The sequence below is a fragment of the Xiphophorus hellerii genome, chromosome 15 (genome assembly GCF_003331165.1).
Source record: "Xiphophorus hellerii strain 12219 chromosome 15, Xiphophorus_hellerii-4.1, whole genome shotgun sequence".
Lineage (NCBI taxonomy): Eukaryota > Metazoa > Chordata > Actinopteri > Cyprinodontiformes > Poeciliidae > Xiphophorus > Xiphophorus hellerii.
In genome coordinates, this window is record NC_045686.1 from 22506096 (window position 1) to 22530981 (window position 24886).

Below are 24886 nucleotides of genomic sequence, written 5' to 3' on the forward strand. Positions count from 1 at the left end.
AATATACTAATATGTCTATGTATACTAATATACTTGATACTTTAGGAATATAACTGTAATGTAGAAATGAAAGGAGTTTTATTCCATTGAATTTTTACTTTAAAAAGAAAACAATCTCAAAATTTTATTTCAATATTTCTAATGTGCTTTTTGGTTTTGGATAACTATGCAAAACACATTTGATCAGGCCAGGTTACCGTGGTGATGCAGCTGAATAAACAAGCTTATCCGTTTGCTCAACAGCCTGGTTTTGTTTTAGTTATTTGCATCAGATTTAATAGAACCAGCTGAATAAAAACCAACCTACATCGATTCTAACCTCACATTAACAAGATTCGATAAAAAACAGTCAAACATAAACTTTAAAGAAAAAATCGGGATTGATCAATATTTATCTGGAATTTCTCATATTTATTGTTTTCTTGTGACAACGATTAAACCAACAGATTTTTTTCTTTATTAATTTATCCATCTCATAAAGTAGGACATTGTGAAAAAATTTGAAGAAAAAGCATTATTATAGACTTTGGTATTGTATTAAAATGGTTATCAGTACTAATAGTTTATTTTTTGTTTTGTTTTGTTTTTACCAATTGTGTCTTCTATATTACACTGTATGTTGTTTAACAGTTTAAATCAGGTCTGTTTAGAACAAAGACCTGAGGGTTGTCTGTATAAAAGGTTTAAACCAGGATTAGAACATTTAAGTATTTGAAACTGTGGCATTTATCTTGCAAAAAATGTGGGTGAAGTTTGAATTTACTCTAAAAAAGGGAAAAAAACAACTTCCTAATTAAGTTTATTATTTTCACCCAGTGATTGAGTCCTACTGACACAGATTGAGAGATAAGATAAGCTTTATCACTCCTGCAGGAAATTATTAGACCCGATGGTTTGAGTTTATTTGTTGATTAGTATGTGACATCATGAGGTTCAAATTTTAAACTTTTTTCACAATTTTCTAAGGCAGTGACTTTAGGGGTTTTGTTCCCTGTAAGCCATAATTGTCAAAAATTACAGCAAAGAAAAGCTTGAAATATTTCACTGTGTGATGAATCAAGATAACATCCGGGTTTCACTTTATGTAATGTGTGTTTTAGAATATTCGGATTTTCTGGACTGTACTTGTAGGTGAAGGAACTGCATGATGAGAATCAACAAATCAGAACCTGGTGATTCACATAAACCTCAGTTTCTGCTTCATTTTGTCATTCACATCCTGCCAGCCAATCACAGGGTTGTGGTTCTGGTCACCCTGAGTTAAAGGGCCATGGTGCATAATGTGCATAACATTCATGTTTAACATTCCCAGCTCTGGAAATCTTTTCTATATCTTAAATAAAAGACTCAGATTGTGCTATTTTCCTCATTAGACGCTGAAGGAACATAAAGTTACACAAGTTGCACTGAGCTGCTGCTTTCCCCTTGGATTATAAAACTACACAACAGTATTAGGATACTGGTGCCTTATGTATCCTAATACTGTAGGATACAGTAGTTAAACTTTTCAGATGTTTCGTAGATTATATTATAATTGAGCAGGAAGCAATCTTTGTAAAGAAAAAAAAGAAAAAGTATTAATTCTCTTGACTACATTGAAAGCTTTAATGCTTCCATCTAATAAAGCTCTTTGGGTTTAACTTTGTCCTTGTTTACATCATCATGTGGCCTTGAAGGTTTTGTTGTTTCTTTAAAGCTGTAGGGAGCCAGGTGTGTGCAGGTGTGTGTGAGCAGACTGTGATGCTGCGTTCGTGTGGAGTGTGAGTGTTAGGAGACTCAGGGAGCTCGGGGACTTCGCACCTTTAATTGATCCACCATGAGGCTTCGTTAGGCTTCATTACTTTTATTTTTCATGAAAATGTCAATGTTCAATGAGTGATTGGTAGCTTAACAGTCAACATGCCAGTTTAAATGTTTATTGAGATTTGGACATGGCCACAGAAAGGTGATGGGAAAAAAATAATCATTTGAAAAGGGCCTGGATGAGGGAATGTGGAAGATGTTCCACAAAAAACACAACCCTGAATCTGGTGGGTGAAGTAGATCTACAAAGAAAGAAATGAAATATAAACAAAACCCCATTGCACATACATAACCACAAGGCCATCCTGAAGTGGCACAAAGTTTATGCTCTGGGGCTTTGAGTTGCCAAATCAATTACTCAGTCAATCAAAATACCGGCAGAATAAACTTTCCAGCTAAGCTAACAGCAGTCGATGTGATATTAGCTAAACATACATTATGTTGAGAAAAATTTAATGACTTGTAAACAATTAACAAATACCAAATTAAATTTTAATGATGCTTGGTATTGCGTCCAAAGTCAATCCTATGTAAATTTCCCTTTACATTGTGTAAATGTCCTTCTACTCTGGATTTAATACAAACAGACCTGAGAAAGTGAGAAAATGGTTCTAGTGAAAACAATTTATACACTTTTGACAAGCAACTTAGTTGTAGTTCTGAACAACTCTGGTGGAATATCTCCCTACCCTCTTCTGCCACACTACACAACAAATGTTACCAAATATTTCACCTACACAAAGTAACTTCCTCAAATTGTTGCACTCCAAGCTGTTTTCAGTAACATTTATAGTTCCTACAGTCATATTATAATACATTTCTGATATGCCTGCCTTACAGGCTAGGGAAAGGTCCATATCTTGAATATCTTATTGTGTAACTGAGTACAAGTTCCTACATGAGGTGGAATCTATGGGTCAAAAGCTTGGGCGCATTTCAAACAACATGCTAAAATCACAGCACCACATAGTGGCCTGGCATGAGAACTACAGGTCTGTGTGAAACCAAACATCTGAAAACCACATAACCAACAGTTTGACGTCAGTCCAACCGCGCTGGACCCTATACGCCCACACACACGTTGCCATGCTATAAGGCAACATGGAGTTTGCCCGTCCTTATTGGATGGAAATTGTGGCATCCAAAGATAGGTTGGTAAGTAAGACATAAAAGCTTGTGCACAGAGACCATCGTGCCGCAGAGCAACCTGCACTGACATGTTGTCTCGTTGCACCAAGACTCACATTGCTGTAAGCAGCTAGAACAGCATGTAAGGGTTGATCAGCAGTATCAGGTATCAGAAAAGCCACTCTTTGTTTACATGTATGTAATTTAACCTTTTATTAAATGCATTTTAAATGTTTGCCTCACTTTTAATGTAACCTGAATTCAGTTTTAGGTCTTCATGGAAAACAGGACAGGTGTTGTGACTGTCTTACAGCATCCATGCTATGAGATAAATCAGTTTAGCTACAAACTAACCGCGACTCCTTCTGTTGTATGTATAATGGTGTATGCGTTTCTGACACTTCTGTCTCTTGTGACTGTATGTGGAAACCTTCTTGTAGTAACATCAATAATTTACTTCAAGCAGCTTCACACACCCACCAACACTCTCATTCTGTCTCTGGCTGTGGCCGACCTGCTGGTTGGGATTTTAGTATTTCCTCTCAGCATGGCCTTCTCTCTCAGTTCATGTACCTATAATGAGAGTTTATTTTGTAAGGTCCGTGACAGCTTTGATATATTGTTTAGTACATGCTCTATTATGCACCTGTGTTGTATTTCAGTTGACAGGTACTATGCTGTGTGTCAGCCTCTCACATATAGATCTAAAATCAGCCGTCATGTTGTTGCCATCATGATCACAGTGAGCTGGGGTGTTTCTGCTCTCGTTAGCATCGGAGTGATAATTCCCAGACTGTCTCCTTACGCATGTGTTGACATGTGTTTTCTGGATGTAATGACGGCAAACATTATTGGACCTATATTATCATTTTACTTTCCAGTGGTCATAATGCTTTGCATCTACCTGAAGATTTTCCTTGTTGCACAGAGACAGGCACGAAGAATCCAAAGCATAAAGTTCGGAGCAACAGCCAGTAAGATGGAGAGAAAAGCCACCAAAACTCTGGCGATTGTTCTGGGAGTTTTTCTATTTTGTTGGTCTCCTTTCTTCCTTTGCATTTTCTTTTCTATCCCGGTTTCTGTGATTGAAACTTTTAACTGGTTTGCTCTGTCAAACTCTACATTGAACCCGTTTATCTACGCTTTCTTTTATACCTGGTTCAGGTCAGCTTTTAAAATGGTTATTACTGGCAAAATATTTTTTGGTGACTATTGTAGCTTCAAATTACACTGAGCTGTTTTGTTGAGGTATATAATGATAAAAGGAACCAGCATGAAGACACATGCTCAGTTGACAGGAGTCACTATCGAATAAATGCTGACACTATCGAATTAGATACTACACATACATACATACACATGTATGTGTGTCACATCACTGCTCGTCCACACTGCTCGTTTCTCTCTGACGCAGGCATGGATGGGTCTGAGGACGGGTCAGGAGAGACACAGGCAGTTGAAGAGTCAGGTAAGCGTCAGCCATTTGACTGACGTTTACCTGGGACATGCATCCTCATGTCCTATTGACATGAGGATGCAGAATACAGCAGCTGTGGAGAGACTTAGGTGTAATGCACTGCAGATATTTACCCCAGTTCACAATCAGAGGTTCTCTTAGGCTGATGTGACCCACCATGCAGGAAATCTTCTCTCCAGACCTGCAGCAATAAAATCTAACAGTGCTGACTCTCTTTTAATTAGAAAAGACAGGATTAGACGGTAGGATGACTTCGGGTAAAAAAAAGTATTACTGTTTTGGGTTACAGTGTTGACCTTGCACAACCTGGCTTTACCTGGGCCTGTACTCCAGATAGGAGTGGATCTGGTAGTACCAGTCACCATTTGATAGCTCATCAGTGGAAGTGACATCAGAAGTGACTTCCTGTCCATCTCTGAGCCAGCTCAGTTTGACCTGTTAGGGGTAGAAGTTGTACGCTGCACACCAAAATGCCAAAACGATGAGAAGCAGGACGAGTCACAGACTGAACCCTGACAGTGGGTTGAACTGGAACACATGATTGTTGTTGTTTATTGTTTATTATGGAAGTTTGAAGAGTAGAAACTCTTCAAAACTAGGGAAGAAATCAGTTCAGGACCTGATGTCTAGAACCAAATACCTGCATCTGTAAAGCTTAGTGTCCCTGAATGTATTGTAGCCCTGGTGAAATATCTACAGTCAAGGCTAAATGTGTACAACTCAGCTTTATTACCTCTGTACTGTGTTCAAGTTGTGCAAAAAGGAGTTAGCCTAACAGCGAAGCTAAAATAGAATATTAATGCTAAACATGTAGGAGCAGCACAGACGTCCGAAACCCTAATGTCAGCCTCCACAGTCCACATTTCTCAAAAAGTTCCATGAATGATTCCTGAAACACTGGAAAGATAAATGGGTAGATTTGAACTTTGAACCAATCTGATGACTGAAGAGCCACAAAAACAATAAATATCTTTGTCATTGAACTTGTGTGTCTATTTATTTAAACACTTCAGGTTTTTGAATTGAAGATGTTGCTCATTTTGTCGATATATGGATTCTGATTAGATTGCGATTAATAGCAATTAATTAATTACAGACCCTGCATTAACTCACAAATTATATATTGAACTTGTCAAGAAAGTCAAGAAAACTTCAAGCAGAACATCCTGTCAGTATTGTCCTATTCTGATTCTTAGCAGCGGGTGTCCTGCATGTCTAGAGGCCTGGTAACAAATCACTTGATTTTGGTGTGCTGAGCCAATAAAAGATCTAAAACATTCAAAACTCCAGTCCCTTGAAGATGCCACAGCCGTATCATGACTGGTTAAAAAGCATTTCCAGACGACAGTAACTGGTGTTTTCAGTGACTATTGACAGGAATCATTATTGGTGAAAAACACTGACCTGATTTTGTGGCAAAACTGCTGTGTTCTACTTTCACATTTTTCAGGCAGTCCATATCTTTCAGAGCTTTCCATTTGTTCAGCTCATCAGGATCATTGTTCCAGCAGTTGGAGAGCTTTACGCCATACTGAGTATGTCCAATAAACTTCCCCAAACGGCTGTCAAACCTGAAGATCTCCATTCTTTTGTAAAAAGAAGAGTAAATGTACCTGATGTCCTTCAGCTTGGAGGAGTTAAACTCACAATGAGACACGTAATAATTTTCAAACCCCTCATAACAAAGGCAGAAATAAATTCGGTTACGGCAGAGTATTGATGTGTCTTACAACACTGAAAACAGTTTCTGATTTGAATCCTCTAAATGTATACATTTCATACATGGTGGTATTTGCGCAGTTTCACTAATTTTAAACAACATTAGCGATGGTGTCTGCACATCTCTGTTGTTGCACAGTTTTTCTGTCACTCACTGTAAATAATATGTTGTTATTTAATCTTTAAATACATATTCACATTTTATGCATATTTTTTAAAATAACCTACTCAGTTGAACATTCCTTCAGATTGGAGTTCACCGTATTGATGTTGAATTTCTGCCCTTACTGTACAGTATGTTAGTTTTTTATACTCTTATTTTTATATGAATCTATATGCATTTGCTGCTGTTGCTCTGGAATTTCCCTACTGAAGGTGAAGGCTATTTCAATTCACACTCTTGAGTTCCACTTTTCTGGTTGCGCCGTAAATTTCGCCAAGCTTCTCCTCCTGCATACTTTGTGCTAGTTTCACTGTTCAACTTTTATACTATTCAGCTTTCTCTCCTAATGCCGGCTATATCTCTTGGTATTCATAACCTTCAAACTTTTTATAATATTCAACAAATGTTACCAAATATTTCACCTACACAAAGTAACTTCCTCAAATTGTTGCACTCCAAGCTGTTTTCAGTAACATTTATAGTTCCTGCAGTCATATTATAACACATTTCTGATATGCCTGCCTTACAGGTTAGGGAAAGGTCCATATCTTGAATATCTTCTTGTGTAAATTGTGGGAACCCACCGGACCACATTAATTATCTTAGGCCACTAGGCTATGAAGGAGCTGCAGAGGCAGATTATTTTGATTGCCACTGGGAGCAACACTGAGAATAGCACTGGGTAATGGCAAAGACTAGCTTCCTCAACCCCCAAAAAGGACTTGTGAAAAGTCAAAAATGGTCATTTTAAAAGAACCAGGGACACATCTAAAACTAGCAGGACACCGGCCCTCAAAGACTGAATTTGAGGACCTCTGCTGTGGACGATGAATGATCAACAAGAATGTAAAGATTACAGAAAGAAAATGGGTCCAGACTGATGGATGAAGCTATATTTGATACTAAAGTAGCTGAAGTCTATATTCTTGTATTATGAGTTGGTATGGAACAGGAGGAGTTAAAGGGTGAAGTGAGAAAGTTGACATATTGTATCCAAAGGGAGCACTTGCCAAAACTGTTGCCCTGGAGCAAAACCTTCTTGGGTTCACAATGTGGCCTGAGGTTTCCCTTCTCAGACTTCACATGTTGTGTCTTTGCATTGATGGACACTCACAGTACAAAAATATTAATGTTAAGAATCTTCAGAGGGTTCTGGCCCTGCAGTAAAAGGCCCAAGTTTTCCAGCTGGTTGTTTACAAGTTTCTGGTGATCAGTGTCTGTGACACCAGCACGTTTTTAAACCAGGTTTCAAAATGGAAGTAGTCAGTGTCAAGAAAATCCGAGCTCATCCCACTTCCCCATGCTGGAGATTTTAGTTTAACAGTAATAATAAATAAAGTTATCTTTAAAATGAATCACTCAAGTGACATCAAGGCCCAACAGTATAGGTGTCAATAAAATAAATCTGGTTGTGTGTGTTGTTTTTGTCTAAAGCAAACTTTGCTTTAATTTTACTTTTTTCTATCTAATCATAAGAAATCATAGTCAGACAGAGAGAGTCATGAAACAGGAAAAGCAGGTTTCCTGGAAAAAGAGGAAGTAAGTTTCCAGCCTGCAGATTTATAAATATAGCTGAGACTATTTCTTATTTTAAAGCATGAAAGTTTTAAAGAATTAAATCTAAACATTTTGGTAATTTGATAAGATTCAAAGTAAAATACTTATATTAATATTGGTTTACTTGTAATAATATTTACACGAACATTTGTGGGAACACTTACAAGAAAAACAAGTAACTGTAACTTTAGTATTAAATAATTAGAATCATGTATTATTCTTGGTTTCTTTTCAGAAAAACATCTGTAATAACTCACATTAGGATTATAATAAGGATAATTAATAAGTTATGGTTATAAAATCATAAATGAATGATAAATCAGAGAAGCTGAAGAAAATAAATGTGATATAAGTTATGGTTATAAAATTATAAATGAATGCTAAATCAGAGAAGCTAAAGAAAATAAATGTGATATAAATGTGATTTTGACATTGAACTTGAAATGGTGTAAAAAGGTGTAACTGCAATTAAACATCACTGATATGTTGTAGGTAGATAGTAGGTGAAAGGTGAACGGTTAAGGGAAAAAGGGGAACTAACAGGAGAGCAGAGATGATCAACGCCTTATTTAGGTAAAAGGTTGTGCAGGCAATGGACAGGAGGTTGAGCAACTCTGAGACATTAGCACAGACATCAGGACATAATGTCTGAAGGACAGTGATGGATGTGAGGTCATCTGTCTAAGCAGACAGCCAATGAAAACGCACCAAAAGGGTGGATAAACCCTATATAAGGTGGGTGCAAAAGAGGAACCTTTCGTTGGATCCTCCGGGCAGCTTCGAGCCAAGATCGAGATGGACAAAGAACTCTGCAGCTGAAGAAGAGCCGGAGCCACAGAGCCGAAGACTGTCCCGCTCATGGAGACCAACCGGTCAGGCCCACAACCTGTGGCTTCACATCGCACTTCTCTCATCAGCTGGGTTCAGACCCCAAAGACAAAGATGAAGACAAAGGCAAAGACAAAGAAGAAGAACTGGTGCTTTCCTTCCTGCCAGCACCAAGTCCTGTGTGACCTCACCATCCATGCGGAGAAGAAGCTCATCAGACCTGCGGAGATCCTGACCTTCGCCGATCAACATCTTCCTCCTGCTGCAGCACCTTCTTCATCTTCAATCATCACAGAGATTCCTGCCTTCGCCGATCAACATCTTCCTCCTGCTGCAGCACCTTCTTCATCATCAAGCCAGGTCGGGCGCCTCCACGTTGTGCAGGCGCCCAACGTGGCCTGCACAAGCCACGTTGGGCGCCACTTGTTGTTGCGCAACACCCCCCCCCTCCTTTCTGTCTCTACTGTCTCACTCTCTGCTTCCTCTTCTGAGAGGGGAGATGTGCTACCAGCTCTCCTTCTAACGGGTTAATTGAGTTTCCTAAATCTGCTGGGATTTACCATGTCCAGGACTGAAGTAAACTCTGTTTAAGCTGGTTTCGAGAAAAGATTCGCCTGGTTTTCTGACGGCCTACATCCAGGTGTCCCACCCTTCTTCCCCCTGTGAATTAGCCAGACTGAGCAGCCTACAGCCAACTAGTTTCACAGAGCACACCTGTTAACGGTCGCTCGTTCTCTATTTTACAACTTGCATTTGTTATTGAACCAGGTAGGTTTTAGTGACTCGGGCGAGTCCCAAGGATGACGTTTTAAATTTGGGCTACCAGCAACCTAAAAACATTTTAAACTTTTTCCTCTCCAGAATCAAACATCACAGCTATTTTACAACCATCAAAGAACTTTAGGGTGACTCATTAACTGAATGTCCACAACATCTTTTAGATTTTCTTTATGCTAAATATTTTATTAGTAAGGCATTTTTGCAAGGGTCAGTACAGCTTAATTCAGTAGCAGAAATAATCAAATAAGTAAAATCAATCATCTAGTCTGTCTTTCCCTACTGCTGATACTAAGAACAAAAAAAAAAAAAACCTTTGAGAGAGACGGACGGAGTTTGGTGTTTCGAACCCCAGACCTGGCTTGATGATGAAGAAGGTGCTGCAGCAGGAGGAAGATGTTGATCGGCGAAGGCAGGAATCTCTGTGATGATTGAAGATGAAGAAGGTGCTGCAGCAGGAGGAAGATGTTGATCGGCGAAGGTCAGGATCTCCGCAGGTCTGATGAGCTTCTTCTCCGCATGGATGGTGAGGTCACACAGGACTTGGTGCTGGCAGGAAAAAAGGCACCAGTTCTTCTTCTTTGTCTTTGCCTTTGTCTTCATCTTTGTCTTTGGGGTCTGAACCCAGCTGATGAGAGAAGTGCGATGTGAAGCCACAGGTTGTGGGCCTGACCGGTTGGTCTCCATGAGCGGGACAGTCTTCGGCTCTGTGGCTCCGGCTCTTCTTCAGCTGTAGAGTTCTTTGTCCATCTCGATCTTGGCTCGAAGCTGCCCGGAGGATCCAACGAAAGGTTCCTCTTTTGCACCCACCTTTTATAGGGTTTATCCACCCTTTTGGTGCGTTTTCATTGGCTGTCTGCTTAGACAGATGACCTCACATCCATCACTGTCCTTCAGACATTATGTCCTGATGTCTGTGCTAATGTCTCAGAGTTGCTCAACCTCCTGTCCATTGCCTGCACAACCTTTTACCTAAATAAGGCGTTGATCATCTCTGCTCTCCTGTTAGTTCCCCTTTTTCCCTTAACCGTTCACCTTTCACCTACTATCTACCTACAACATATCAGTGATGTTTAATTGCAGTTACACCTTTTTACACCATTTCAAGTTCAATGTCAAAATCACATTTATATCACATTTATTTTCTTTAGCTTCTCTGATTTAGCATTCATTTATAATTTTATAACCATAACTTATATCACATTTATTTTCTTCAGCTTCTCTGATTTATCATTCATTTATGATTTTATAACCATAACTTATTAATTATACTTATTATAATCCTAATGTGAGTTATTACAGATGTTTTTCTGAAAAGAAACCAAGAATAATACATGATTCTAATTATTTAATACTAAAGTTACAGTTACTTGTTTTTCTTGTAAGTGTTCCCACAAATGTTCGTGTAAATATTATTACAAGTAAACCAATATTAATATAAGTATTTTACTTTGAATCTTATCAAATTACCAAAATGTTTAGATTTAATTCTTTAAAACTTTCATGCTTTAAAATAAGAAATAGTCTCAGCTATATTTATAAATCTGCAGGCTGGAAACTTACTTCCTCTTTTTCCAGGAAACCTGCTTTTCCTGTTTCATGACTCTCTCTGTCTGACTATGATTTCTTATGATTAGATAGAAAAAAGTAGAATTAAAGCAAAGTTTGCTTTAGACAAAAACAACACACACAACCAGATTTATTTTATTGACACCTAAGTCTACTGTTGGGCCTTGATGTCACTTGAGTGATTCATTTTAAAGATAACTTTATTTATTATTACTGTTAAACTAAAATCTCCAGCATGGGGAAGTGGGATGAGCTCGGATTTTCTTGACACCCCCTCCACGAGGTCAGACCTTTCACATGCTGGGAGTCCATCACCCTCCTGCAGTTCGCCGTCCTCATCCCCTGGAAAGAGAAGAGGTTCGTCTGGGATGTGAAGATGCAGATTCTTCATCCTCAGTTGTCACAGAGGGCTCAGTGTAGTCATCAAAACTCCACTTCTCTTGACACCCCCTCCTTGGAGTTTTGATTTCCCCCATGAGGTGATGAATGTCGAAGAAAACTTGGATCGCTCTGATTCTTCTACAAGAACCTTCGCTGGATGAACTGTCGGTTCTTCAGGATGTGGGATGGTTCTTTAGGGAAGATGGGCTGAGACAGAAGGCCTCAAAAAAAAAAAAAAATTCTGGCTGTTCAGCAGAGCAAAGCAAAAAGCATAAGCATCATGACGCTTTATCCGTAATCATGATCCTTTTCCATTTTAATCCATCAGGTTGTGACAGGAGTTCTTCTTTAGCATAGTCCAATTTCTTCACGGCCCTCCCAGTCCAAAGCCTTGAAGTTGTTCTTTGAACGGCAACCTTCCCGTAATAGTGGCCAGTCTACTGTAGGATGGCATGGTGCTTGATTCTCTGGCCATCTTCTTGTAATGTTCTGGTTTGCTGTAGCTAAGAACTGGCTTGAGCACTGCTTCCTCATGGACCCCTTTCTTCATCAGTAGTACTGTGTTGAAGTTTAGTACTTACTTTACAAAATCTCGGGCGTTGAATCTCAGCTTGATCACCGTAGTTGCAGGCCGATCTTGAGCTTTAATCCAAACTCTCTGCCCTGTTTTCAGTGACACTCCGAGCTGCAACTTCCCTTTTTCTTCTCTGAGCAAAAAGGAGAAGTGTCTTCGCCTCCCTGCTTTCTGTGACGTGAACGGAGTTCCTCTGCAGGGGAAGACCTGCTCTTCTAGCAGTTGTCACTGTGTCCATCAGCACCAAGAGGTACTTCTCACCTCTCTTTCCTGTTGTCCCCATTGGCTCTGCTACATCCATGCAGACTGAACCCCATGGGACTGTGCTCTTGATGAACAAACCTTCCATCCGCTGCCCTGGGTGCCCTGCGTATCGACCACATACCTCAAAGTCACACAGCTGCATCGGATGGGCTGAAGGGACATCCAGCAGTCCTGCTTGCTCAGTTCTTCACGGGGGAGTAGCACGCCTGCATATTCGAGGGCCTTATGCACGCACCGTACTACCTGCTCCCCGTGCTACTCTAGGACCACCTGTCCTTAGGTGTTCTGTCCCACCTCGACACCGGCAGAGACAACCTTTCTTAGTGGCACGAAAGGTCGTCATCTTTGCCCCTCCATAGGGCTTCTTCTCAGGTGTGCGCCTTGTCGCTGCACCTCAAGTTTCGGGCGGAGCCTCAGTTCTGCTTTCTTCTTCCACAAATCTTTGTGTGCCACGGGCTTGCCCTTTGCAGTCTCGAAACCATTTTCTTCCCAAATGGCCAAGTCCTCTCTAAGGGCCTGAGCACAGTAGTAACTGTCAGTTACTAACCTGGCACTCTTGATTTTCCTTTTCACCAGCTCCAGCAATCCTTCCAGTACTGCCGTTACTTCTCCGGCTTGAGCACTACCGGGAGCTTTTCCTTTCTGACGGCATCTCTTTGCCGTCTTGCTTCAGAATAAATCCCCAGTATGCCGACTGGTCGGACCCCTTTCTGGATCCATCGGTGTAGATTGTCCCTTCCAGTTGTCCTGGCTTCTCAGATGTCGCTTGCGGTCGTTTCTTACTGGTGGGTTGTGCTGGCCCAATTTCAAGCTCCGGGTCCAGCAGGATGTCTTTAACCATGTCTGCGTCTGTGTGATTATGTCAGCTGCCGGTGTTTGTTCTGTTGCCGGATGTCTTCTCGATGGCTGCAGTGGAGGACGCGGTGTGCTTCCTCATCCATCGTCAGCTGATGATACTTTTCTGTGTTTCTTGTGCATGCTTGCAGGCTGGTCTTTTCTTTTCTTGTCAACATGACATCACGAACCACTCCAGCAAGACTGAGCCAACTTTTCTTTGTCAGGGGCTGATGTTTCAGTTCCTCATTCTTGGAACCAACTTCCCCACTTGCTTCAGGTCTGAGTCACAGTAGCTGTGCAGAAACTGATGCAGTTCTGTTGAGGTCTCCTCTTTCTCCAAACGATCTGGGCGGCCGGCTTCCTCCGGTTTCTTCCCCAGATTTTCCTCCTCGAAGTGATCATCCATCACTCCGTCTCTCTGTCGGTTCGAGTTGTCTATCCCCCAAAGCCTCTCTTTGCGCTCTCGAGCAGGGATGGGTCTAGACTATGTTGGCTACTAGCTTCACTGTCTGGATCCGGTCATTTATCCTCAGTAGAAGCTTTCCCTCACCTGTATGCCATACAGTTACTGCAAGGGTTGGGACTGACGGCCTTATCAGTCACCATTAACTCTATTCCCTAAGAGTTAACAAACCAAGTGAGCTATTCAGATCCTCACATCTGTTTTCACTGACTTGGCAGGGCCCTCCTACTCCGTTAGATCGAGCCCCACGTTGGGCGCCACTTGTTGTTGCGCAACACCCCCCCCCTCCTTTCTGTCTCTACTGTCTCACTCTCTGCTTCCTCTTCTGAGAGGGGAGATGTGCTACCAGCTCTCCTTCTAACGGGTTAATTGAGTTTCCTAAATCTGCTGGGATTTACCCTGTCCAGAACTGAAGTAAACTCTGTTTAAGCTGGTTTCGAGAAACGATTCGCCTGGTTTTCTGACGGCCTACATCCAGGTGTCCCACCCTTCTTCCCCCTGTGAATTAGCCAGACTGAGCAGCCTACAGCCAACTAGTTTCACAGAGCACACCTGTTAACGGTCGCTCGTTCTCTATTTTACAACTTGCATTTGTTATTGAACCAGGTAGGTTTTAGTGACTCGGGCGAGTCCCAAGGATGACGTTTTAAATTTGGGCTACCAGCAACCTAAAAACATTTTAAACTTTTTCCTCTCCAGAATCAAACATCACAGCTATTTTACAACCATCAAAGAACTTTAAGGTGACTCATTAACTGAATGTCCACAACATCTTTTAGATTTTCTTTATGCTAAATATTTTATTAGTAAGGCATTTTTGCAAGGGTCAGTACAGCTTAATTCAGTAGCAGAAATAATCAAATAAGTAAAATCAATCATCTAGTCTGTCTTTCCCTACTGCTGATACTAAGAACAAAAAAAAAAAAAAACCTTTGAGAGAGACGGACGGAGTTTGGTGTTTCGAACCCCAGACCTGGCTTGATGATGAAGAAGGTGCTGCAGCAGGAGGAAGATGTTGATCGGCGAAGGCAGGAATCTCTGTGATGATTGAAGATGAAGAAGGTGCTGCAGCAGGAGGAAGATGTTGATCGGCGAAGGTCAGGATCTCCGCAGGTCTGATGAGCTTCTTCTCCGCATGGATGGTGAGGTCACACAGGACTTGGTGCTGGCAGGAAGGAAAGCACCAGTTCTTCTTCTTTGTCTTTGCCTTTGTCTTCATCTTTGTCTTTGGGGTCTGAACCCAGCTGATGAGAGAAGTGCGATGTGAAGCCACAGGTTGTGGGCCTGACCGGTTGGTCTCCATGAGCGGGACAGTCTTCGGCTCTGTGGCTCCGGCTCTTCTTCAGCTGCAGAGTTCTTTGTCCATCTCGATCTTGGCTCGAAGCTGCCCGGAGGATCCAACGAAAGGTTCCTCTTTTGCACCCACCTTATATAGGGTTTATCCACCCTTTTGGTGCGTTTTCATTGGCTGTCTGCTTAGACAGATGACCTCACATCCATCACTGTCCTTCAGACATTATGTCCTGATGTCTGTGCTAATGTCTCAGAGTTGCTCAACCTCCTGTCCATTGCCTGCACAACCTTTTACCTAAATAAGGCGTTGATCATCTCTGCTCTCCTGTTAGTTCCCCTTTTTCCCTTAACCGTTCACCTTTCACCTACTATCTACCTACAACATATCAGTGATGTTTAATTGCAGTTACACCTTTTTACACCATTTCAAGTTCAATGTCAAAATCACATTTATATCACATTTATTTTCTTTAGCTTCTCTGATTTAGCATTCATTTATAATTTTATAACCATAACTTATATCACATTTATTTTCTTCAGCTTCTCTGATTTATCATTCATTTATGATTTTATAACCATAACTTATTAATTATACTTATTATAATCCTAATGTGAGTTATTACAGATGTTTTTCTGAAAAGAAACCAAGAATAATACATGATTCTAATTATTTAATACCAAAGTTACAGTTACTTGTTTTTCTTGTAAGTGTTCCCACAAATGTTCGTGTAAATATTATTACAAGTAAACCAATATTAATATAAGTATTTTACTTTGAATCTTATCAAATTACCAAAATGTTTAGATTTAATTCTTTAAAACTTTCATGCTTTAAAATAAGAAATAGTCTCAGCTATATTTATAAATCTGCAGGCTGGAAACTTACTTCCTCTTTTTCCAGGAAACCTGCTTTTCCTGTTTCATGACTCTCTCTGTCTGACTATGATTTCTTATGATTAGATAGAGAAAAGTAGAATTAAAGCAAAGTTTGCTTTAGACAAAAACAACACACACAACCAGATTTATTTTATTGACACCTAAGTCTACTGTTGGGCCTTGATGTCACTTGAGTGATTCATTTTAAAGATAACTTTATTTATTATTACTGTTAAACTAAAATCTCCAGCATGCGGAAGTGGGATGAGCTCGGATTTTCTTGACATCAGTAACACCCAGAAGTGTGAAGTACTCCACGATTTGTGACAGCGCACATGTGCAGAACGCATGACTGCAGGGTTTGTCTTGCTCATGGACGGGCAAATAACAAAAACAATGGCAGATCGTCTTGTGCAACTTAAACTGTTCAGTTTAAGTCAGTTTCTCAGAAGAAATGTATATGTGCTACATGAACACTCGGTTCATCGTTGACGAGTACAAGTTCCTACATGAGGTGGAATATATGGGTCAAAAGTTTGGGCGCATTTCAAACAACAAGCTAAAATCACAGCACCACATAGTGGCCTAGGATGAAAACTACAGGTCTGTGTGAAACTAAACATCTGAAAACCACATAACCATGTGTCAGCAGTTTGACGTCAGTCCAACCGCGTTGGGCCCTATACGCCCACACACACGTTGCCATGCTATAAGGCAACATGGAGTTTGCCCGTCCTTATTGGATGGAAATTGTAGCATCCAAAGATAGGTTGGCAAGTAAGACATAAAAGCTTGTGCACAGAGACCATCGTGCCACAGAGCAACCTGCACTGACGTGTTGTCTCGTTGCACCGAGACTCACATTGATATAAGCAGCTAGAACAGCATGTAAGGGTTGATCAGCAGTATCAGGTATCAGAAAAGCCACTCTTTGTTTACATGTATGTAATTTAACCTTTTATTAAATGCATTTTAAATGTTTGCCTCACTTTTAATGTAACCTGAATTCAGTTTTAGGTCTTCATGGAAAACAGGACAGGTGTTGTGACTGTCTTACAGCATCCGTGCTATGAGATAAATCAGTTTAGCTACAAACTAACCGCGACTCCTTCTGTTGTATGTATAATGGTGTATGCGTTTCTGACACTTCTGTCTCTTGTGACTGTATGTGGAAACCTCCTTGTAGTAACATCAATAATTTACTTCAAGCAGCTTCACACACCCACCAACACTCTCATTCTGTCTCTGGCTGTGGCCGACCTGCTGGTTGGGATTTTAGTATTTCCTCTCAGCATGGCCTTCTCTCTCAGTTCATGTACCTATAATGAGAGTTTATTTTGTAAGGTCCGTGACAGCTTTGATATATTGTTTAGTACATGCTCTATTATGCACCTGTGTTGTATTTCAGTTGACAGGTACTATGCTGTGTGTCAGCCTCTCACATATAGATCTAAAATCAGCCGTCATGTTGTTGCCATCATGATCACAGTGAGCTGGGGTGTTTCTGCTCTCGTTAGCATCGGAGTGATAATTCCCAGACTGTCCCCTTACGCATGTGCTGACATGTGTTTTCTGGATGTAATGACGGCAAACATTATGGGATCTATCATGTCATTTTACTTTCCAGTGGTCATAATGCTTTGCATCTACCTGAAGATTTTCCTTGTTGCACAGAGACAGGCACGAAGAATCCAAAGCATAAAGTTCGGAGCAACAGCCAGTAAGATGGAGAGAAAAGCCACCAAAACTCTGGCGATTGTTCTGGGAGTTTTTCTATTTTGTTGGTCTCCTTTCTTCCTTTGCATTTTATTTTCTCTCCCGGTTTCTGTGATTGAAACCGTTAACTGGCTTGCTCTGTCAAACTCTACACTGAACCCGTTTATCTACGCTTTCTTTTATACCTGGTTCAGGTCAGCTTTTAAAATGGTTATTACTGGCAAAATATTCTTTGGTGACTATTGTAGCTTCAAATTACACTGAGCTGTTTTGTTGAGGTATATAATGATAAAAGGAACTAGCATGAAGACACGTAAATGCTGACACTATCGAATTAGATACTACTTAATGTGTGACACACGTACACATGTAGGTGTGTCACATCACATGTGTCACATCACATGTGTCGTAGGCAGGATAGAACCCAGAAACACGACAGATCAGCGTGTTCTTCTATCCCAGCTCCACCTCATCCCTGCTGAAGATGATCAGGTTGGAGGGAGGATCTGTTTATAATAGAAGCAAATTAGTTGATACCCTTCCAGCTCATTCAAACAAAACTCTCCTAAAACGAGATTCAGGTAAAAGTAACTGTCCAATAGGCATTCTGCATATCATAAAATTAAATAAATAAATAAATAAATACTTCTAAGGTTGGTTATCTGTTGTTTATGTTGCAAAGATATAGTTTGGATAGATTTCTTGGGATTTACAAAGAAACTTTAAATCTGCGCAATAAAGTTGTGTTTGGAACTAGGAGTTACCTTGGATAGAATCAAAGACACTTTCAAGTTTTTCCTCAGTCATTCAGTCTAATTAAAAGAAACAGCTGGGTAACCTGGTGTCGTTATGCCCACCACACTATGGAGTATGGATTTGAAAAAGCAAACGCTGGAGTTGTCTACAGCTACTTATTGTCGACTTTAGGAGGTATAAACCAGACATTCAGCCCATCGTTATTAAAGGGGAAGGAGTGGGGATGGTACCACATCTATGGTACCAGGTCACCTACATCAGTGAAGACCTGACCTGGAACTCCAACTCCACTTTAGTCCTGAAGAAGACACAACAGAGACTGTTTTCCCGAGGATTCTCAGGAAGAACAACCTGAGAACTGAGCTTTTGCTGTCCTTCTGTCGCTGCCCTTTTTAGGCCTGTCATGATAAAAACATTTGCTGGACAATAAATTGTTCCAAATTACTGAGTTTGTTTTAATTTATCATGCGATTAATTGATTTATTGATTATTGTGACAGGCCTACGCACTCTCACTGGTATATCCCAGAGCAGTAGTAACTGTGTCAGTTCTTGGTGACCAACTTCAAATTGCAATTATCTTTTTCTTTTTCTTTGGTCTGTTTGTAGTAGTTCTGTCCTAAAAATAAAGAAAAAAACAAAATACAGAAACAAATTTCAGAACATTTTTGATAACTAAATGAAGCTAATAATTAAAATTATCATTTGAGAATAAATCAAAACATATTTTTAGGGAGAGTTGAGAAACTACAATACAAAAGTACAATACAAGTTTCAATCTTATGCCGCTATCGAACTGGCTTTGATACATAATCAGAATCACAAGGCCTTTTTATTGCTACTGTACAGAAGCTCAATAAGCCATAAAGAATATATGTCAGAATGTGTGTACTAAGCATTAGACATCTGTCTCTGATTCGTGGTGGAAGCTTATCAGTGGCCTTGGGTAGAGTCCAGCACAGCTCTACAGATGTCCAGACAAATAATGCTCAGTTGACAATTGCGGCTTTTTGTCACATGAAGATGTGTCACTCTATAGCTGTTAAATCTGATTCCCACAAAAATATGAAAGAAAAAGTTGGATCTCCGTTTCACATCAACAGTTGAAATAAAAGCAAAGTTTTTCTTTTACTGTCGGTGTGAGTTTTCCATGTGAGGGTTACAGTGTAGAGAGGTGAGGGTTGGGTGGAGGGGTGCAGAATTTGTTTTGGTGAAGGAGAGTGGGTTTGGGAGGTTTGGGACCACTGCATTAGACACTGAGGCCACTCAAGAAACCTATAAGGAAAAATACATCATTATCAGTCAACTCATAATTATTCAATAATTACATAATTATTCAATAATTATATAATAAATATATATAATTATTTTCACAATGTACACAATAATAGAATGAACTGTCAGTATTTGCTGTCTTAAATAACAAAGCAAATTTAAACCACAAATACTTGCAATGTTTTAAAGTAATATTTATTTTTCTTCTAAAATACAATAACAAGCTGAAAAAAGGAACATTGCTCTATGCCACTGTGTCTTACAACACTGAAAAAAGTTTCTGATTTGAATCCTCTAAATGTATACATTTCATACATGGTGGTCTTTGCGCAGTTTCACTAATTTTAAACAACATTAGCGATGGTGTCTGCACATCTCTGTTGTTGCACAGTTTTTACTGTCACTCATTGTAAATATCTGGTTGTTATTTTAAATAAATATCCATAAAATGTGAATATGTATTTAAAGATTAAATAACCTACTCAATTGAACATTCCTTCAGATTGGAGTTCACCGTATTGGTGTTGAATTTCTGCCCTTATTGTACAGTATGTTAGTTTTTTATACTCTTATCTTTATATGAATCTATATGGATTTGCTGCTGTTGCTCTGGAATTTCCCTACTGAAGGTGAAGGCTATTTCAATTCACACTCTTGAAGAGAATAGGAACTGATAGTGAACCAGTTTACTTAATCTTAGGCCAATTTTTGGGTGTCAGTGGTCTAAAGATAACAGGAAAGACTTGCTGCTGTGCAGACTTGGCGGTAGAAGTGGTGGCTACGTCTTGAAATGATCTTTTGACACTAGATCGGGGATTGTCAAATCCAGGCTTTGAGGGCCAGCATTCTGCAGGTTTTAGAAGTTCTTCTGCTTCACTATACCCCAGTCAAATAGTCAGGTCATTGTAGGACTCTGGAGAACTTGACTGCTTTTTGAGGAATTCAGCTATTTGATTGTTGTGTGTTGAACCAGGGACACATCTAAAACCAGCAGGACACCGGCCCTCAAAGACTGAATTTGAGGACCTCTGCTGTGGACGATGAATGATCAACAAGAATGTAAAGATTACAGAAAGAAAATGGGTCCAGACTGATGGATGAAGCTATATTTGATACTAAAGTAGCTGAAGTCTATATTCTTGTATAATGAGTTGGTATGGAACAGGAGGAATTAGAGGGTGAAGTGAGAAAGTTGACATATTGTATCCAAAGGGAGCACTTGCCAAAACTGTTGCCCTGGAGCAAAACCTTCTTGGGTTCACAATGTGGCCTGAGGTTTCCCTTCTCAGACTTCACATGTTGTGTCTTTGCATTGATGGACACTCACAGTACAAAAATATTAATGTTAAGAATCTTCAGAGGGTTCTGGCCCTGCAGTAAAAGGCCCAAGTTTTCCAGCTGGTTGTTTACAAGTTTCTGGTGATCAGAGTCTGTGACACCAGCACGTTTTTAAACCAGGTTTCAAAATGGAAGTAGTCAGTAACACCCAGAAGTGTGAAGTACTCCACGATTTGTGACAGCGCACATGTGCAGAACGCATGACTGCAGGGTTTGTCTTGCTCATGGACGGGCAAATAACAAAAACAATGGCAGATCGTCTTGTGCAACTTAAACTGTTCAGTTTAAGTCAGTTTCTCATAAGAAATGTATAGGTGCTACATGAACACTTGGTTCATCGTTGACGAGTACAAGTTCCTACATGAGGTGGAATATATGGGTCAAAAGCTTGGGCGCATTTCAAACAACAAGCTAAAATCACAGCACCACATAGTGGCCTGGCATGAAAACTACAGGTCTGTGTGAAACTAAACATCTGAAAACCACATGACCATGTGTCAACAGTTTGACGTCAGTCCAACCGCGCTGGGCCCTATACGCCCACACACACGTTGCCATGCTATAAGGCAACATGGAGTTTTCCCGTCCTTATTGGATGGAAATTGTGGCATCCAAAGATAGGTTGGTAAGTAAGACATAAAAGCTTGTGCACAGAGACCATCGTGCCGCAGAGCAACCTGCACTGACATGTTGTCTCATTGCACCAAGACTCACATTGCTGTAAGCAGCTAGAACAGCATGTAAGGGTTGATCAGCAGTATCAGGTATCAGAAAAGCCACTCTTTGTTTACATGTATGTAATTTAACCTTTTATTAAATGCACTTTAAATGTTTGCCTCACTTTTAATGTAACCTGAATTCAGTTTTAGGTCTTCATGGAAAACAGGACAGGTGTTGTGACTGTCTTACAGCATCCATGCTATGAGATAAATCAGTTTAGCTACAAACTAACCGCGACTCCTTCTGTTGTATGTTTAATGGTGTATGCGTTTCTGACACTTCTGTCTCTTGTGACTATATGTGGAAACCTCCTTGTAGTAACATCAATAATTTACTTCAAGCAGCTTCACACACCCACCAACACTCTCATTCTGTCTCTGGCTGTGGCCGACCTGCTGGTTGGGATTTTAGTATTTCCTCTCAGCATGGCCTTCTCTCTCAGTTCATGTACCTATAATGAGAGTTTATTTTGTAAGGTACGTGACAGCTTTGATATATTGTTTAGTACATGCTCTATTATGCACCTGTGTTGTATTTCAGTTGACAGGTACTATGCTGTGTGTCAGCCTCTCACATATAGATCTAAAATCAGCCGTCATGTTGTTGCCATCATGATCACAGTGAGCTGGGGTGTTTCTGCTCTCGTTAGCATCGGAGTGATAATTCCCAGACTGTCCCCTTACGCATGTGCTGACATGTGTTTTCTGGATGTAATGACGGCAAACATTATTGGACCTATATTATCATTTTACCTTCCAGTGGTCATAATGCTTTGCATCTACCTGAAGATTTTCCTTGTTGCACAGAGACAGGCACGAAGCATCCAAAGCATAAAGTCCAGAGCAACAGCCAGTAAGATGGAGAGAAAAGCCACCAAAACTCTGGCGATTGTTCTGGGAGTTTTTCTATTTTGTTGGTCTCCTTTCTTCCTTTGCATTTTATTTTCTCTCCCGGTTTCTGTGATTGAAACCGTTAACTGGCTTGCTCTGTCAAACTCTACACTGAACCCGTTTATCTACGCTTTCTTTTATACCTGGTTCAGGTCAGCTTTTAAAATGGTTGTTACTGGCAAAATATTCCTTGGTGACTATTGTAGCTTCAAATTACACTGAGCTGTTTTGTTGAGGTATATAATGATAAAAGGAACCAGCATGAAGACACGTAAATGCTGACACTATTGAATTAGATACTACTTAATGTGTGACACACGTACACATGTAGGTGTGTCACATCACATGTGTCACATCACATGTGTCGTAGGCAGGATAGAACCCAGAAACACGACAGATCAGCGTGTTCTTCTATCCCAGCTCCACCTCATCCCTGCTGAAGATGATCAGGTTGGAGGGAGGATCTGTTTATAATAGAAGCAAATTAGTCGATACCCTTCCAGCTCATTCAAACAAAACTTTTCTCTCCTAAAACGAGATTCAGGTAAAAGTAACTGTCCAATAGGCATTCGGCATATCATAAACTTAAATAAATAAATACTTCTAAGGTTGGTTATCTGTTGTTTATGTTGCAAAGATATAGTTTGGATAGATTTCTTGGGATTTACAAAGAAACTTTAAATCTGCGCAATAAAGTTGTGTTTGGAACTAGGAGTTACCTTGGATAGAATCAAAGACACTTTCAAGTTTTTCCTCAGTCATTCAGTCTAATTAAAAGAAACAGCTGGGTAACCTGGTGTCGTTATGCCCACCACACTATGGAGTATGGATTTGAAAAAGCAAACGCTGGAGTTGTCTACAGCTACTTATTGTCGACTTTAGGAGGTATAAACCAGACATTCAGCCCATCGTTATAAAAGGGGAAGGAGTGGGGATGGTACCAAATCTATGGTACCAGGTCACCTACATCAGTGAAGACCTGACCTGGAACTCCAACTCCACTTTAGTCCTGAAGAAGACACAACAGAGACTGTTTTCCCGAGGATTCTCAGGAAGAACAACCTGAGAACTGAGCTTTTGCTGTCCTTCTGTCGCTGCCCTTTTTAGGCCTGTCATGATAAAAACATTTGCTGGACAATAAATTGTTCCAAATTACTGAGTTTGTTTTAATTTATCATGCGATTAATTGATTTATTGATTATTGTGACAGGCCTACGCACTCTCACTGGTATATCCCAGAGCAGTAGTAACTGTGTCAGTTCTTGGTGACCAACTTCAAATTGCAATTATCTTTTTCTTTTTCTTTGGTCTGTTTGTAGTAGTTCTGTCCTAAAAATAAAGAAAAAAACAAAATACAGAAACAAATTTCAGAACATTTTTGATAACTAAATGAAGCTAATAATTAAAATTATCATTTGAGAATAAATCAAAACATATTTTTAGGGAGAGTTGAGAAACTACAATACAAAAGTACAATACAAGTTTCAATCTTATGCCGCTATCGAACTGGCTTTGATACATAATCAGAATCACAAGGCCTTTTTATTGCTACTGTACAGAAGCTCAATAAGCCATAAAGAATATATGTCAGAATGTGTGTACTAAGCATTAGACATCTGTCTCTGATTCGTGGTGGAAGCTTATCAGTGGCCTTGGGTAGAGTCCAGCACAGCTCTACAGATGTCCAGACAAATAATGCTCAGTTGACAATTGCGGCTTTTTGTCACATGAAGATGTGTCACTCTATAGCTGTTAAATCTGATTCCCACAAAAATATGAAAGAAAATGTTGGATCTCCGTTTCACATCAACAGTTGAAATAAAAGCAAAGTTTTTCTTTTACTGTCGGCGTGAGTTTTCCATGTGAGGGTTACAGTGTAGAGAGGTGAGGGTTGGGTGGAGGGGTGCAGAATTTGTTTTGGTGAAGGAGAGTGGGTTTGGGAGGTTTGGGACCACTGCATTAGACACTGAGGCCACTCAAGAAACCTATAAGGAAAAATACATCATTATCAGTCAACTCATAATTATTCAATAATTACATAATTATTCAATAATTATATAATAAATATATATAATTATTTTCACAATGTACACAATAATAGAATGAACTGTCAGTATTTGCTGTCTTAAATAACAAAGCAAATTTAAACCACAAATACTTGCAATGTTTTAAAGTAATATTTATTTTTCTTCTAAAATACAATAACAAGCTGAAAAAAGGAACATTGCTCTATGCCACTGTGTCTTACAACACTGAAAAAAGTTTCTGATTTGAATCCTCTAAATGTATACATTTCATACATGGTGGTATTTGCGCAGTTTCACTAATTTTAAACAACATTAGCGATGGTGTCTGCACATCTCTGTTGTTGCACAGTTTTTACTGTCACTCATTGTAAATATCTGGTTGTTATTTTAAATAAATATCCATAAAATGTGAATATGTATTTAAAGATTAAATAACCTACTCAATTGAACATTCCT

General features: G+C 39.8%; 3 protein-coding genes and 1 pseudogene across 3 annotated transcripts; 3 read left to right on the top strand and 1 right to left on the bottom strand.

The window, feature by feature from the left end:
• The first annotated feature begins 2823 nt into the window (after positions 1-2823).
• Positions 2824-4197, top strand: LOC116733814 (trace amine-associated receptor 1-like). The gene has a single exon (XM_032584671.1). It carries the CDS (start codon positions 3209-3211, stop codon positions 4163-4165), a length of 957 nt encoding a protein of 318 aa, XP_032440562.1. The 5' UTR covers positions 2824-3208; the 3' UTR covers positions 4166-4197.
• A 104-nt stretch (positions 4198-4301) lies between these two features.
• LOC116734618 (class II histocompatibility antigen, B-L beta chain-like) lies at positions 4302-12583 on the bottom strand (annotated as a pseudogene).
• Positions 12584-16002: 3419 nt separating this feature from the next.
• Positions 16003-18879, top strand: LOC116734094 (trace amine-associated receptor 1-like). The gene has a single exon (XM_032585247.1). The coding sequence runs from the start codon at positions 16733-16735 to the stop codon at positions 17687-17689; it is 957 nt and encodes a 318-aa protein (XP_032441138.1). The 5' UTR covers positions 16003-16732; the 3' UTR covers positions 17690-18879.
• A 2654-nt stretch (positions 18880-21533) lies between these two features.
• On the top strand, positions 21534-23812 carry LOC116734093 (trace amine-associated receptor 1-like). The gene has a single exon (XM_032585246.1). The coding sequence runs from the start codon at positions 21669-21671 to the stop codon at positions 22623-22625; it is 957 nt and encodes a 318-aa protein (XP_032441137.1). The 5' UTR covers positions 21534-21668; the 3' UTR covers positions 22626-23812.
• The last annotated feature ends 1074 nt before the right edge of the window (positions 23813-24886 follow it).